This window comes from Anas platyrhynchos, chromosome 8 (genome assembly GCF_047663525.1).
Source record: "Anas platyrhynchos isolate ZD024472 breed Pekin duck chromosome 8, IASCAAS_PekinDuck_T2T, whole genome shotgun sequence".
NCBI classification, from domain to species: Eukaryota; Metazoa; Chordata; class Aves; order Anseriformes; family Anatidae; genus Anas; species Anas platyrhynchos.
The window spans coordinates 19,419,608-19,430,734 of record NC_092594.1 but is presented as its reverse complement, the minus strand read 5'-3'; the positions used below and the strand labels follow the sequence as shown (position 1 = coordinate 19,430,734).

At 63.6% G+C, this 11,127-nt stretch overlaps 1 protein-coding gene across 2 annotated transcripts; it reads left to right on the top strand.

Annotated features, from left to right (window-relative positions):
• The first annotated feature begins 260 nt into the window (after positions 1-260).
• Positions 261-10,755, top strand: BRINP2 (BMP/retinoic acid inducible neural specific 2). Of its 2 annotated transcripts, none has more exons than XM_038183252.2 (8): positions 261-414; positions 4,495-4,827; positions 6,348-6,538; positions 6,691-6,878; positions 7,196-7,301; positions 7,614-7,850; positions 8,422-8,644; positions 8,892-10,755. In XM_038183252.2, the coding sequence occupies exons 2-8, from the start codon at positions 4,562-4,564 to the stop codon at positions 10,006-10,008; spliced, it is 2,328 nt and encodes a 775-aa protein (XP_038039180.2). In that variant the 5' UTR covers positions 261-414; positions 4,495-4,561; the 3' UTR covers positions 10,009-10,755. The 2 variants fall into 2 exon arrangements, with proteins under 2 accessions (XP_038039180.2, XP_038039179.2); XM_038183251.2 differs by having other exon boundaries at positions 4,495-4,842.
• The last annotated feature ends 372 nt before the right edge of the window (positions 10,756-11,127 follow it).

Sequence of the window (11,127 nt, the reverse complement as noted above, 5' to 3'; positions counted from 1 at the left end):
TTTCAGGGGACACGCAGCCAGCGGGCTGGAGGCGAGGGGGCTGCCGCCTGCTGGGGCTCCCCCCGGGCACTGCCGGCTCCGCGCTCTCCCTGCTGCCGCCGCCGCCGCCCCGCGCCCCCCACGCGTGTCCGCGCCCCCCGCGCCCCCACGAGGCGAGCGGCCGCGGGAGCACCAATGGGAGGGCGCGGGGAGGCAGGCGGCGCCGCTGATTGGCTGCGGCCCGTGCATATATCAGGGGGCGGCCGAGGGCGAGCGTGGAGGCGGCGGCGGCGGCCGCGGAGCGCGGCGGGACCCGGGTGGCCGCTGCCCGCCGGGGGGCTCCGCGCCATGGGGCGGCGGGGCCGGGCCCGGGGGGGCTGAGACGGAGCAGGAGGGGACGGGGCAGGACGGGACGGAGAACCCCCGGAGCCTGGGGTAAGCCCTCGGGAGCGCGGAGCATCCCCGGGGGGCGGCCGGAGCTCGGGAGGGGGATGATGTCGCGATTATCGGGATGCTGAGGCAGGGCGGTGGGGTGCCCCGCGCTGCCTGTGTCCCCCCCTGCTCCCCGCGGGCAGCCCGCTAGGGATGCGCTGCCGCCGCTCGGTGACCTTGTCCCGGGGGGGGACGAGCCCCTGTGGCCGGGTTTGTCCCGGGACGGAGCGCGGAGCTGCCCCCGGGGGGGCTGGGGGGCAGCGGGGGGCTGCGAGCTGCGCCGTGGCCAGGAGAGCCCCGGGACGGCAGCAGCAGGGAAGGTGCCCTCTAAAATGCCCAAACGCGCCCCCACCCCGCCGGGCACGCATCGATCAACAGCTGGACCCTGGGAGCTGCTGGGGGATAAGGGGGGGAGGGGGATAAGGGGGGGAGGGGGATAAGGGGGGATCCCGGTCCCGGTGCCGCCGCACGGTTCCCGGGGCGAGAGGGGGAGGATGCGGGATGCCCGTGTGGGGCCGGGAACGGGGGCTTGGGGAGCGGTGGCTCGGCTCTTCCCCTGCTCCCCCCGGTCTTTAATTTCGGGAGGAACCCCAACTCTGCGAGCTCTGCCTCCCTTTTCGGGGGAGCCCCGCGCTATGTCCCCTTCTCCCCCTGAGCGCTGCGTTGGCACGGGCTGGAGGTGCTGGGGGTCCTGGGGTGCCCCCAAACCCCCCTCGGTGGTCCCGGGGCCGGGCCGGGCGCTGCGGGACCTGCCGGCAGGTGTCAGTGTCCCCCCTCCGTCTGCAGCCGGGAGGGTCGGTGCCGAGGACCCCCCTGCGCTCTCCCCAGGATAGGTTTTGGGGGGGGTTCAGGGGCGCTTTTGCTCCCCAGGACCAGCGGGCTGAGCCCGGCATGAGGGCAGGGCTGGGGAGATTTGGGGGGGCCCGTTGAGACCCCACATCTCATCCCAGCACCAGCCCCGTGTTCCCCAGGCTGCCCGTGCCCGGCTGCTGCCATGCCTCGCTGCTTGTCGTGACACCCGGTGCCACGCTGGTGACACTAAGCAGGGAGAGGGGTGGCTGGGAGCTTCCTCGCCTCACACCGGTGCCCACCCTGACAGCGGGGAGGGGGACGCGGGGATGCCTGGGGCTGGGAGCTCGGCCTGAGGCTGGAGGAGCCACGGCTGCGCTGGAGGGAGCCGTGCTCCGCATCGCTCTGCTCAGAGGGCTCCTGCCTGCGGGTGTGAAAGTCTCCAGCGAGCGAAGCCAGAGGGCACAGCACATGGCACTGGTGTGGTGCGGGGCGCCCAGCTGCCACCTCCCTCCACCGCAGCCCGGGCTTCATCTCATTTGATGTCTTATGCAAATCCTTCGCTCCCCGAGTCCAGGGATTTTCTGACATTTTCCTTTGCTCTCACCTCAAAGTTCCTCGCTCTAAGGAGAGCTAATAAAAGGAGCCCAATTCACAGAGTCCTGCAGGGTTTTTAACCAGCCTGCTGGGCTGGGAGGGGGCATGGCCCTGACTTACCGAAGCCCCTTTGCAATAGCAAGAAGCAGGGATGGGCTCAGAGCCGTGGCTGGGATCTCTAACGCCGCTGCTCAGGCGAGGACAGCAGGCTGGGAGGTGGCTGTCCCCGCGCTCAGGAGCTGCGGGCCCGCTGCCAGCGCCCCGCTGTGCCCGCTTTGCTGCCCATTACCACGCCGCTGCCGCCACGGTGGTGCCTGGCTCGCGCCCGTCCTTCCCCTGGCAGATCGATGCGGCCCCGGCGCTTCCTCGGGACGCGATGCAGGCGTGGGTGGGAAGAGGCAGGGCTGGGTCCGGCGTGGCCCTGGGTGGGTGCGGAGCTGGGCTGGTGGCTCAGCTTGCATCGGCACACGCAGCCAAGTCAGCCCACTCCAGGCACTAAACTGCACTTAGCCTCTGCCCAGCCTCTCTTAAGCGGCCTTAATTTGATAAACCGTTCCTGCATTTAACAGGAAGGTGACTCGGTTCGGGTTGCATTCCCACTAAGAGGCATCTCTGTGGGGCTCAGTGCTCCCCCATAACTGCTTCGTGGCTGGCCCTGTCCCAGGGGGTGCCGGGGCACCCGCACCAGGGCTGCTCGTGGGGTGCTCGATGCGCCCTGAGCCAGCCCAGCCTCTTCCCCGCGCACGCCTTGTGCAGCGTGTACGTGGCCGGATCAGTGTCTGCAGCGTGAAAGGGCAGAAATCAATGCTAATGTCCCTGACAATTAGCTAATGTCTTAATTATCGAACTCCGCTTGATTAGCAGTGGAGCGCATGGCTCCAGAGCTGCTTCACCGCTGGCATTGAAGCGAGCGGGACGTGGCCCGAGGCGGCAGGGTGCTGCTGCTGGCACCGGCACCGGGCTCCTGCGGCTCAGCCCCGCTGCTCACGGGCACTTGAGGGGGCGGAGGGAGCCTCGAGAGGTGGGAATTTACAGCCAGTTATTTTTGAGATGCAGCTCATACGACCGGTGGTGTGGGGGACAGGCGTGGGACATCACTAAAGGGACCCCGGGCTTCATCCTGCGGGCAGTGGGGACACAGGGCTGCAAGAAGACCAGGCAGGCCTGGCCAGGAAGCAGGCTGTGGTCCTGGACAGGTCTGCCAAGAATATTTGCATTGGTCTGTCTCTTCCTTTGCTTTAAGGTTTTTATAGAAAAAGGGGAAGGAAAAAAAATAATTAGCAAGCTGGAAGTTCTCCAGCTTTTGTGATACAAACCCTAAATCAAAAAAATAAAAAAGGGGTAGTCAGATGCTTCTTATCAAATCTCCATTCTTTTGGATCAAGGATAAGTGATTAGGAAGTTATTTCCAGCTCTAGTAGTGAGGTCAAGGGGGTCACTTGCTACCAAAGAGCTTTGCTGTCCCCATGCTTCTGCATGTCCTGATTTGTACGTCCATCCTGGTTTCACTTAACCCACCACCAACATAAATAATAAATACGGTAACGATGGTGCGGGATAGCCACCCGTAGTGCCTTCCCATCCCACCTGGCCTGTCCCACTTCTGTCAGCAGCGATGCTCACGTGCACAGCACCTACCGCACCCCGGTGTGCACGCCTCCACCCGCAGTCTCACCACCAGGCTGCACGCAGGCGGCTGTCCCGGCACCCCGGCGAGCCCCTCTGCTTCATTCACAAGTGCCAGGGATCCAGCTGAGCCCGCGTCATCAACACGCACCCTTAAGGGTTTAAAAATAGAAGAGGTGGGGAAAAAAAATAAAATAATACGTGTTTAATCACGGTGATTCATCCACCACAGCCCCTGTTCGGCAAAGCGTGGGGCTGGCGAGGGTTTGGTGGCTCCTGCTACAGGGAATAAAAGCACCGTGGCTATGGGGTCCCCAAAACCTTGTCCCATCTCAGAGCTAGCCTGCTGCTGGGGGCTTCTCCTAGGTTTTAACTTGCAGCAGAGCCTGAGGATGGAGCACAAAGCTGCCAGGCGGGCAGGGTAAGCCCCGGATCTGGCCGTTTGAAGTCTGCAGCCTTTGCTGGGCTCCAGAGATAAGCCCGGGAGCCCTCCCTGCATCCATCCCCGGCTCAGGAGTGGGCAGCGGCTCTCCCCGCCCTGGCCCAGTTCCATATCTTTACGCCCAGCATTTACATCGGCTAATGAAGAACAAGTCAGTTCTGATGTTCCTGCGCTGACTTTGAACTCGGCTCTGTTTGAAGCGGGTTTTCAGGCAGCCAGCCCTCGCGGCACGAGGCAGGAAGCCTCTCCCTGCCCCAGCCTGGCCAGCTGGGAGCCACGCGCCTCGCGGCTCCAGCAAGCAAAAGGCAAATTTGGGCTCTTACCCCAGGCTGCTGCTCCCGTGTTTAAGATGCTCAGCGCCAATGCTACCACCAGAAGGGTCTCAGCTCACGATAAATGCTGGTTGGCCTCAAGACACCGATGCGGTCAGCCCAGGCAGCTGCAGGGTAGATGAGAAGCTTGTGCAGCCACCCCAGATGACCGACACATCCTCATGGTGCATCCCCCAGATGCTCCATGCCCCGTGTCACTGGGGGGCGGAGGAATTGTCCCCACCTAGCCCCTCACTCCTGGCCAGCAGGACCAAGATGAGGTCCTCACAATGCATCCCCTACACGGTGCCGTTGCAGGGCAGGGCCCGTCCCTGAGGAGCGCGGCGGGGCGAGAGAATGAAGAAGCCGGCCGGGCGGCAGCAGCATGGGGCAGCAGGACCTGCGGCGCGCTGACGGGCCCCCGCCGATGCTCCCGTGGCCGCTGGCCCTGCTGGCCCTGAGCGCATGCTGTGGGGCGGGCGGCGCCGTGCCCGAGCAGCATGCCGCCGGCGCCGCGTCCCCTTCGTCCCCATCCTCATCCTCCCCCAGCCGGGCACCCCTGGACTGGCTCCTCACCGACCGGGGTCCCTTCTACCGAGCCCAGGAGTACGTGGACTTCACGGAGCGCTACCGGCAGGGTTTCACCACCAGGTACAGGATCTACAGGTGAGAGGCAGCGCCAAGGGCGGTGGGGTCGTGGGGAGGGGGTTTGATCCCCGTGAGGGCTCCAGGCTCTGGGTCTCCCCCCAGCAAGGGAGCAGCCGGTCCCCACCCTACACACATTTGGCTGCAGAGGCTGGTGGGGTCTTTTCAGCCCATCCCCACCATGTGCTGGGCTGGCAAGGATGCAGCCCCAGGCAGGTGTTTCCCCAACCCAGCAGCAGTTTGCAGTGCAGGGTGAGATGCAAGCACACAGCTAGAACGCTATAGGAGCAGGGCTGATGCTGGGGGGTCCTCGCAAAGCCCCCTGCAGCCCAGGAGGTGTTTGTTGGACCAGAGCAAGCCCTGCTGCACCCTACCTGGAGACCTGACGTCAGTGCAGGGATGGCTGCGTTGTTATGAAGCCTGGCACCCCCTGGGAGCTCATTTCCCCCTCTCCCCTTCCCTGCACGCTGCCATCCTCCGGGGATGCTGCTGGTGACGGAGGTGGGACAGGAAGGAGCACCCGCTGGGACAGCAGCCGGCTTGCACCGAGGAGGAGGAAGACAACCTGTAGGCAGCTTCACTTTTCCCATAGGATGGGACCAAGGGGGACCTGGTGCAATGCTGGTGGCCTCCATCCCTGCATATCCCACTGCACCCGGGAGAGGGAGCATCACCCCTCTCACCCCAGCATCATGCTTTTTGAGCCCAAAAGTCACCATGGGAGGCAGGCCGGTGCCTGCCGAGTCCCTCAGCTGCTTCGTGCCCATCTTCCTTCCCTCCTCCTCCTTCTCCTCTTTTCTCTCCCAATCAGCTCTAATTAAACTGTTGGAGAGACACCGCCTGGTTTTAATTAGAGCAAAACGCTGAAGATCAGGCTGAAGCTGGCCGCTGGGTGTTGGCAGGGCTGTTGGTTGAGGCAGCAGCAGGCTGGCACAGCCCGCGGTGCTGGGGGCTCCCAGTTGGCACAGAGATGTCACCCAGTGCCAGCCCATCCTGCCCTGCTCCTTCCCCACTGCCATCCCACCACGCTTCGGGTCTGCTTGAGGCACATGGCCAACCCCCTGCCCCTACAAGAGCCCGCTGGTGGAGGGGAAAGGTCAGATCCTGCCCTGCTCTGAGCAACCCAAGCTTTCAGTGGGGTCCAGCACCAGTGTACCACATCCTGCCGTCACCGTGCCCGCCACCCCCAGCATCCTCACCCCATCCACTGCCTCGTCCCGGTACCTCCAGCTTCACAGAGAGCACTGCCCGTTATCCAGAAACACCAGACCTTGGATTTCCACCCGGATCCCTGTGGATGAGGATGGAGGCTGGATGAGGCCGGCAGGATGAGGTCTGGCCCAGCAGGCTGGCACAGGCAGCGGAGTGGTGACAGTGTCCCAGCAGAGGTGACACCAATGTCACGTGCACGGCTCCGATGCCTCCCATCAATGGCTCGGGGTGGGATGGGGCCTTGCACCCGGGCACCCCATTCCCCACCCACCTCTGTGGCTCTCACCGCTGCTCTCCTCGCCTTCGTCCCACAGGGAGTTCGCCCGCTGGAAGGTGAACAACCTGGCCCTGGAGAGGAAGGACTTCTTCAGCTTGCCGCTGCCCCTCGCCCCCGAATTCATCCGCAACATCCGCCTGCTGGGGCGCAGGCCCAGCCTGCAGCAGGTCACCGACAGCATCATCAAGAAGTACGGCACACACTTCTTGCTCGCCGCCACGCTGGGAGGTGAGCTGGGAGGGGAGCTGCCTGCTCCAGCAGCCGCCCCCGAGCACAGGGAAGGGGAACGGGAGGGCAGTGAGCACTGGTGGGGCCTGGGGGAGAAATGTTGACACAAAGGGGAGCCCGGCAGCCCCCCAGAGCATGGCGTGTCCCCGCAGGAGAGGAGTCGCTGACCATTTTTGTGGACAAGCGCAAGCTGAGCCGCAGGGCAGAGCCCGCGGGGGCCGGGAACAGCTCGGCGGTGTCGCTGGAGACGCTGCACCAGCTGGCGGCCTCCTACTTCATCGACCGGGAGAGCACGCTGCGCCGGCTGCACCACATCCAGATCGCCACCGCCGCCATCAAGGTGGGCGAGGGCGCGAGGGAGGGGACGGCGGGCGGGGGGCTGGTGGCGAGGCGGGGGCAGAGCGAAGTTTGGCCCACCCGTGTTATTTATGGGAAATCGGGCACGCTAATGAAGGCGCGTTTTTCAGCGGGGCTGCCGGCTGTCGACAAGGCAATTAGCAGGCAATTATTTCTCCTCTCCGAGCTGCTGCCGCAGCGCCTTGCGAGCTGAGGCACGGCCACGGGCTGTCTGCAGCCCCCTGCGTGCATGGTGCCGTGTGGCAGCACGCAGCCCTGGCCCCCTGCCCTGTCCCTTAGCCCCCCACGGGTCCCACCTAGGTGACAGAGACGCGGACGGGGCCGCTCGGCTGCAGCAACTACGATAACCTGGATTCGGTGAGCTCGGTGCTGGTGCAGAGCCCGGAGAACAAGGTGCAGCTGCAAGGTAGGGCCCGTGCCGCGGGGACAGTGCGAGTGCCACCGAGGGGTGCTGGCGGGCAGGCAGGGAGGCGTGCAGGGTGCTGGATCAGGCTGTTGCTTTAAGAAAAAAAAAAAAAAAACACTAAAAATAAATCAAAGCTGGCCAGGAAGGGGCCACTGCTCCTCTGCCAAGAGGAGCCGCGATCGATGGAGAGCCCAGACAGGCGGCTCCACTCTGAATGGATGTGGGCACCCAGGAGGGACACGGGTTGGGATGGGGTCCAGGCTGGGCGTGCCGGGTGCCCTGACGCCCCCGGGGGCTCCCTCCTGCCCACAGGGCTGCAGACGGTGCTCCCCCCGCACCTCCGGGAGCGTTTCGTGGCGGCTGCCCTGAGCTACATCGCCTGCGGCTCGGCCGGGGAGCTGCTGTGCCGCCGGAGTGACTGCCGCTGCCAGTGCCAGCCCGCCTTCCCCCACTGCAACTGCCCCGAGGCCGACGTGCAGGCGCTGGAAGGCAGCCTGGCCCAGCTCCATCGCGCCTGGGAGAGCCACCACGGTCAGTTCGAGGAGTCAGGTGAGGCTGGGGGAAAGCTCCCCGGGTGCTGGGACCCAGACCCCAAAACAACTCCGTGCCCAGAGCCCTCTGGCCAGCCCTGATCCTGTAGCAGTGGTGGGTGGCAAACGCATTTGGGGAGCACCCGTGGGTGCTCAGGATGGGTGGGGGGTGCTGCAGGGGCACCAGAGGGTCCACGTTTAGCATGTAGGATGGGTCTTGCCATGAAGAACAAGGAGCCTGCGGGCATTTTTTAATGGGAAGTGACAACCTCTGGTGACACCAAGGACAGGGTCTGGTCACACCAGCCCCCCGAGAGCCATCCCGGGGTGCTGCAGGGCAGTGAGGGCAGCGCTGCGTGGTGGGCCACCACTGTCCCAGCAACCCTCAGAGCTTGGGGAAGGGAGCACATGGAAGGAAAAGACCTTCCCTCACACCTCGTGGAGACACATCCCCACCAACATTTAAGTGGGGAGGGGGGGATCCCTGAAGGAAGGACCCCGGCTGGAGGGAGGTTGGCTCCTGCTTTACCTTTGCTTTCTTCTCTCGCTGCTCACCCCCCCGGGCTTGCTGACTCAGTCTCTTCTCACAGAGGAGTTCCAGGCCCTGGTGAAGAGGCTCCCAGGGGACCGTTTCCTGAACAGGACGGCCATCTCCCACTTCTGGGCCATGGACCTGGACGTCCAGCACCGCTACCAGCAGCTGGGCACCAGCCTGAAGCTGCTCGCCAGGAAAACCCACCGCATCATCCGCAGGCTCTTCAACCTCAGCAAACGCTGCCACCGGCAGCCTCGCTTCAAACTGCCCAAGGAGAGGTAGGCTGCCACAGCCCCTGTCCCCCATGACTGGGACCCGAGGGGCCCCCACCTCGCTGGGGAGAAGCCTGGGAGTAGGCAAGTAGCAGAGGCAGCTTCGCCACCTGGGGACATGGTCCTCAGAGGTTGGGTTCAAGGTGCAAAACCAGGCTTGGTTGAGTTGTGTTGCCCCCAAAAAGTGAACAGAGGGCGGGTGGCCCTTCAGAGCCCCCCTAAGCACCTGTCCTCCCCGTCCCTTCTCCTCTAGGTCGCTTCCTTACTGGTGGAGCCGCGCGCAGTCGCTCCTCTACTGCAGCGAGACCACCGTGCCCGGGACCTTCCTGGAGGAAAGCCACAGCTGCACGTGCCCCTCGGAGCAGCCCTCCTGCCAGGGGTCCATCCCGTGTGCCTTGGGCGAGGGGACAGCCTGCGCCAGCTGCGCCGAGGACAACACCACCCGCTGCGGGGCGTGCAACCAGGGCTACGTGCTGGCCCAGGGCTCGTGCCGCCCCGAGGTGGCTGACTCGCTGGAGCACTACCTGGGGCTGGAGACAGACCTGCAGGACTTGGAGCTCAAGTACCTCCTGCAGAAGCGGGACAGCCGCATCGAGGTGCACTCCATCTTCATCAGCAACGACATGCGCCTGGGCAGCTGGTTCGACCCCTCCTGGAGGAAGCGCATGCTCCTGACCCTGAAGAGCAACAAGTACAAACCCGGGCTGGTGCACGTCATGCTGGCCCTGTCCCTGCAGATCTGCCTCACCAAGAACAGCACGCTGGAGCCCGTCATGGCCATCTATGTCAACCCCTTTGGGGGGAGCCACTCGGAGAGCTGGTTCGTGCCCGTCAACGAGGGCAGCTTCCCAGACTGGGAAAGGACTAACGTGGATGCCTCTGCCCAGTGCCAAAACTGGACGCTCACCTTGGGCAACAAGTGGAAGACCTTCTTTGAGACGGTCCATGTCTACCTGCGGAGCCGCATCAAGTCTCTGGATGACAGCTCCAACGAGACGATCTACTACGAGCCCCTGGAGATGGCAGACCCCTCCAAGAACCTGGGGTACATGAAAATCAACAGCCTGCAGGTCTTCGGCTACAGCCTGCCCTTTGAGCCGGACGCCATACGCGACCTGATCCTGCAGCTGGACTACCCCTACACGCAGGGCTCCCAGGACTCGGCCATGCTGCAGCTGGTGGAGATCAGGGACCGGGTGAACAGGCTGTCACCCCCCGGCAAAACCCGCCTCGACCTCTTCACCTGCCTGCTGCGCCACCGGCTCAAGCTGGCCAACAATGAGGTGGCCAGGATCCAGTCCTCCCTGCGGGCCTTCAGCGCCAAGCTGCCCAACGCGGTGGAGCAGGAGACGGGCAAGCTGTGCAGCTAACGGCCAGGGCTGCTCAGACGGCGGAGCGACAGGGACGGGAGAGAGGAAAAACACCCCCAACAGATTAAATCAAGGCCTTACCTTAGTGCCAACCGCGTGCTTCCACGGTACACCCAGCCACTGGCTGAAGGGATGCAGGGCTCGAGCGGAGGAAGGCAGCAGGACCTAGGGCGCAGGATGACTCTGGTGGGGACATTGCTTCTGCTCGAGCACGCCACGCTGGTGGCCAAGGGGATGTGCTGCTGGCTGGGGGACACAGCTCCAATGGAGGCAGCTGCTGGCCCCACCACAGCGAACCCCTCAAGACCCCAACCTGGTGCACGCCATTGGTTCCTCCAGCGACAATCTCTGCGGTGCCTCAGCTTCATAGGCTTTTTAAAATGTCTTTCTGCTGATGCTCTCACATCCCAACCTTCCTACGGCTGTGTCCTTGCACGTGGCATGGGGGGGACCAAGATGTGACGGGCAGACCCGAGGCACCACCACCCCGCACATGGGCAGGGACCTGGCGTCTGCCCCATGGGCACTGCCATTGTGGACACCGGGAGAGACCTCTGGGCCGCTTTTCTTTACAGCAAAACAAGAGCAAGAGAAGGAAAGAGAAAGAAAAAAAATGTTTTATTTATGTATTTATTTATTTGGTTGGTTTGGGAGGGAGTTTTTTAAGCCTATTTATTTGGGGAGGGTTATTTCTCGTCGGTGGCTCCAGCCAAGGGACATCTTAGTAAAATGTATCTGTTTAATATATTTTTTAAAAAAATGCCTTTTTTTGAGCAAAAGAGTAACCAAAACAACTGAGGAAAAAAAAAAAAAAAAGAACACTTACTGTCATCTCTGGCCCTGGCTCCTCCATTGCCATGCTGCAGGGGGGTGGTGAGGAGACCCCCGTGCTGTGTCCCCCACATTTCTCTGTGCCCCCAGGGCAGAGGTTGGGAGCTCAGCCCATGCTGGCCGGCCCTCTGCCTCCCACCAAGGGCTTGGTTAGCTGCCAGGGCTGTGCCAGGGGCTCTGAGGTGGCCCATTATGACCGTCGGATGCGCTCCCTGTGGCACGTAGCACCTCCTCGGGCATGGTAGATGTGGCCCTTAGGAGCCTCTCATAGTGCCCCGGAGATGTGGT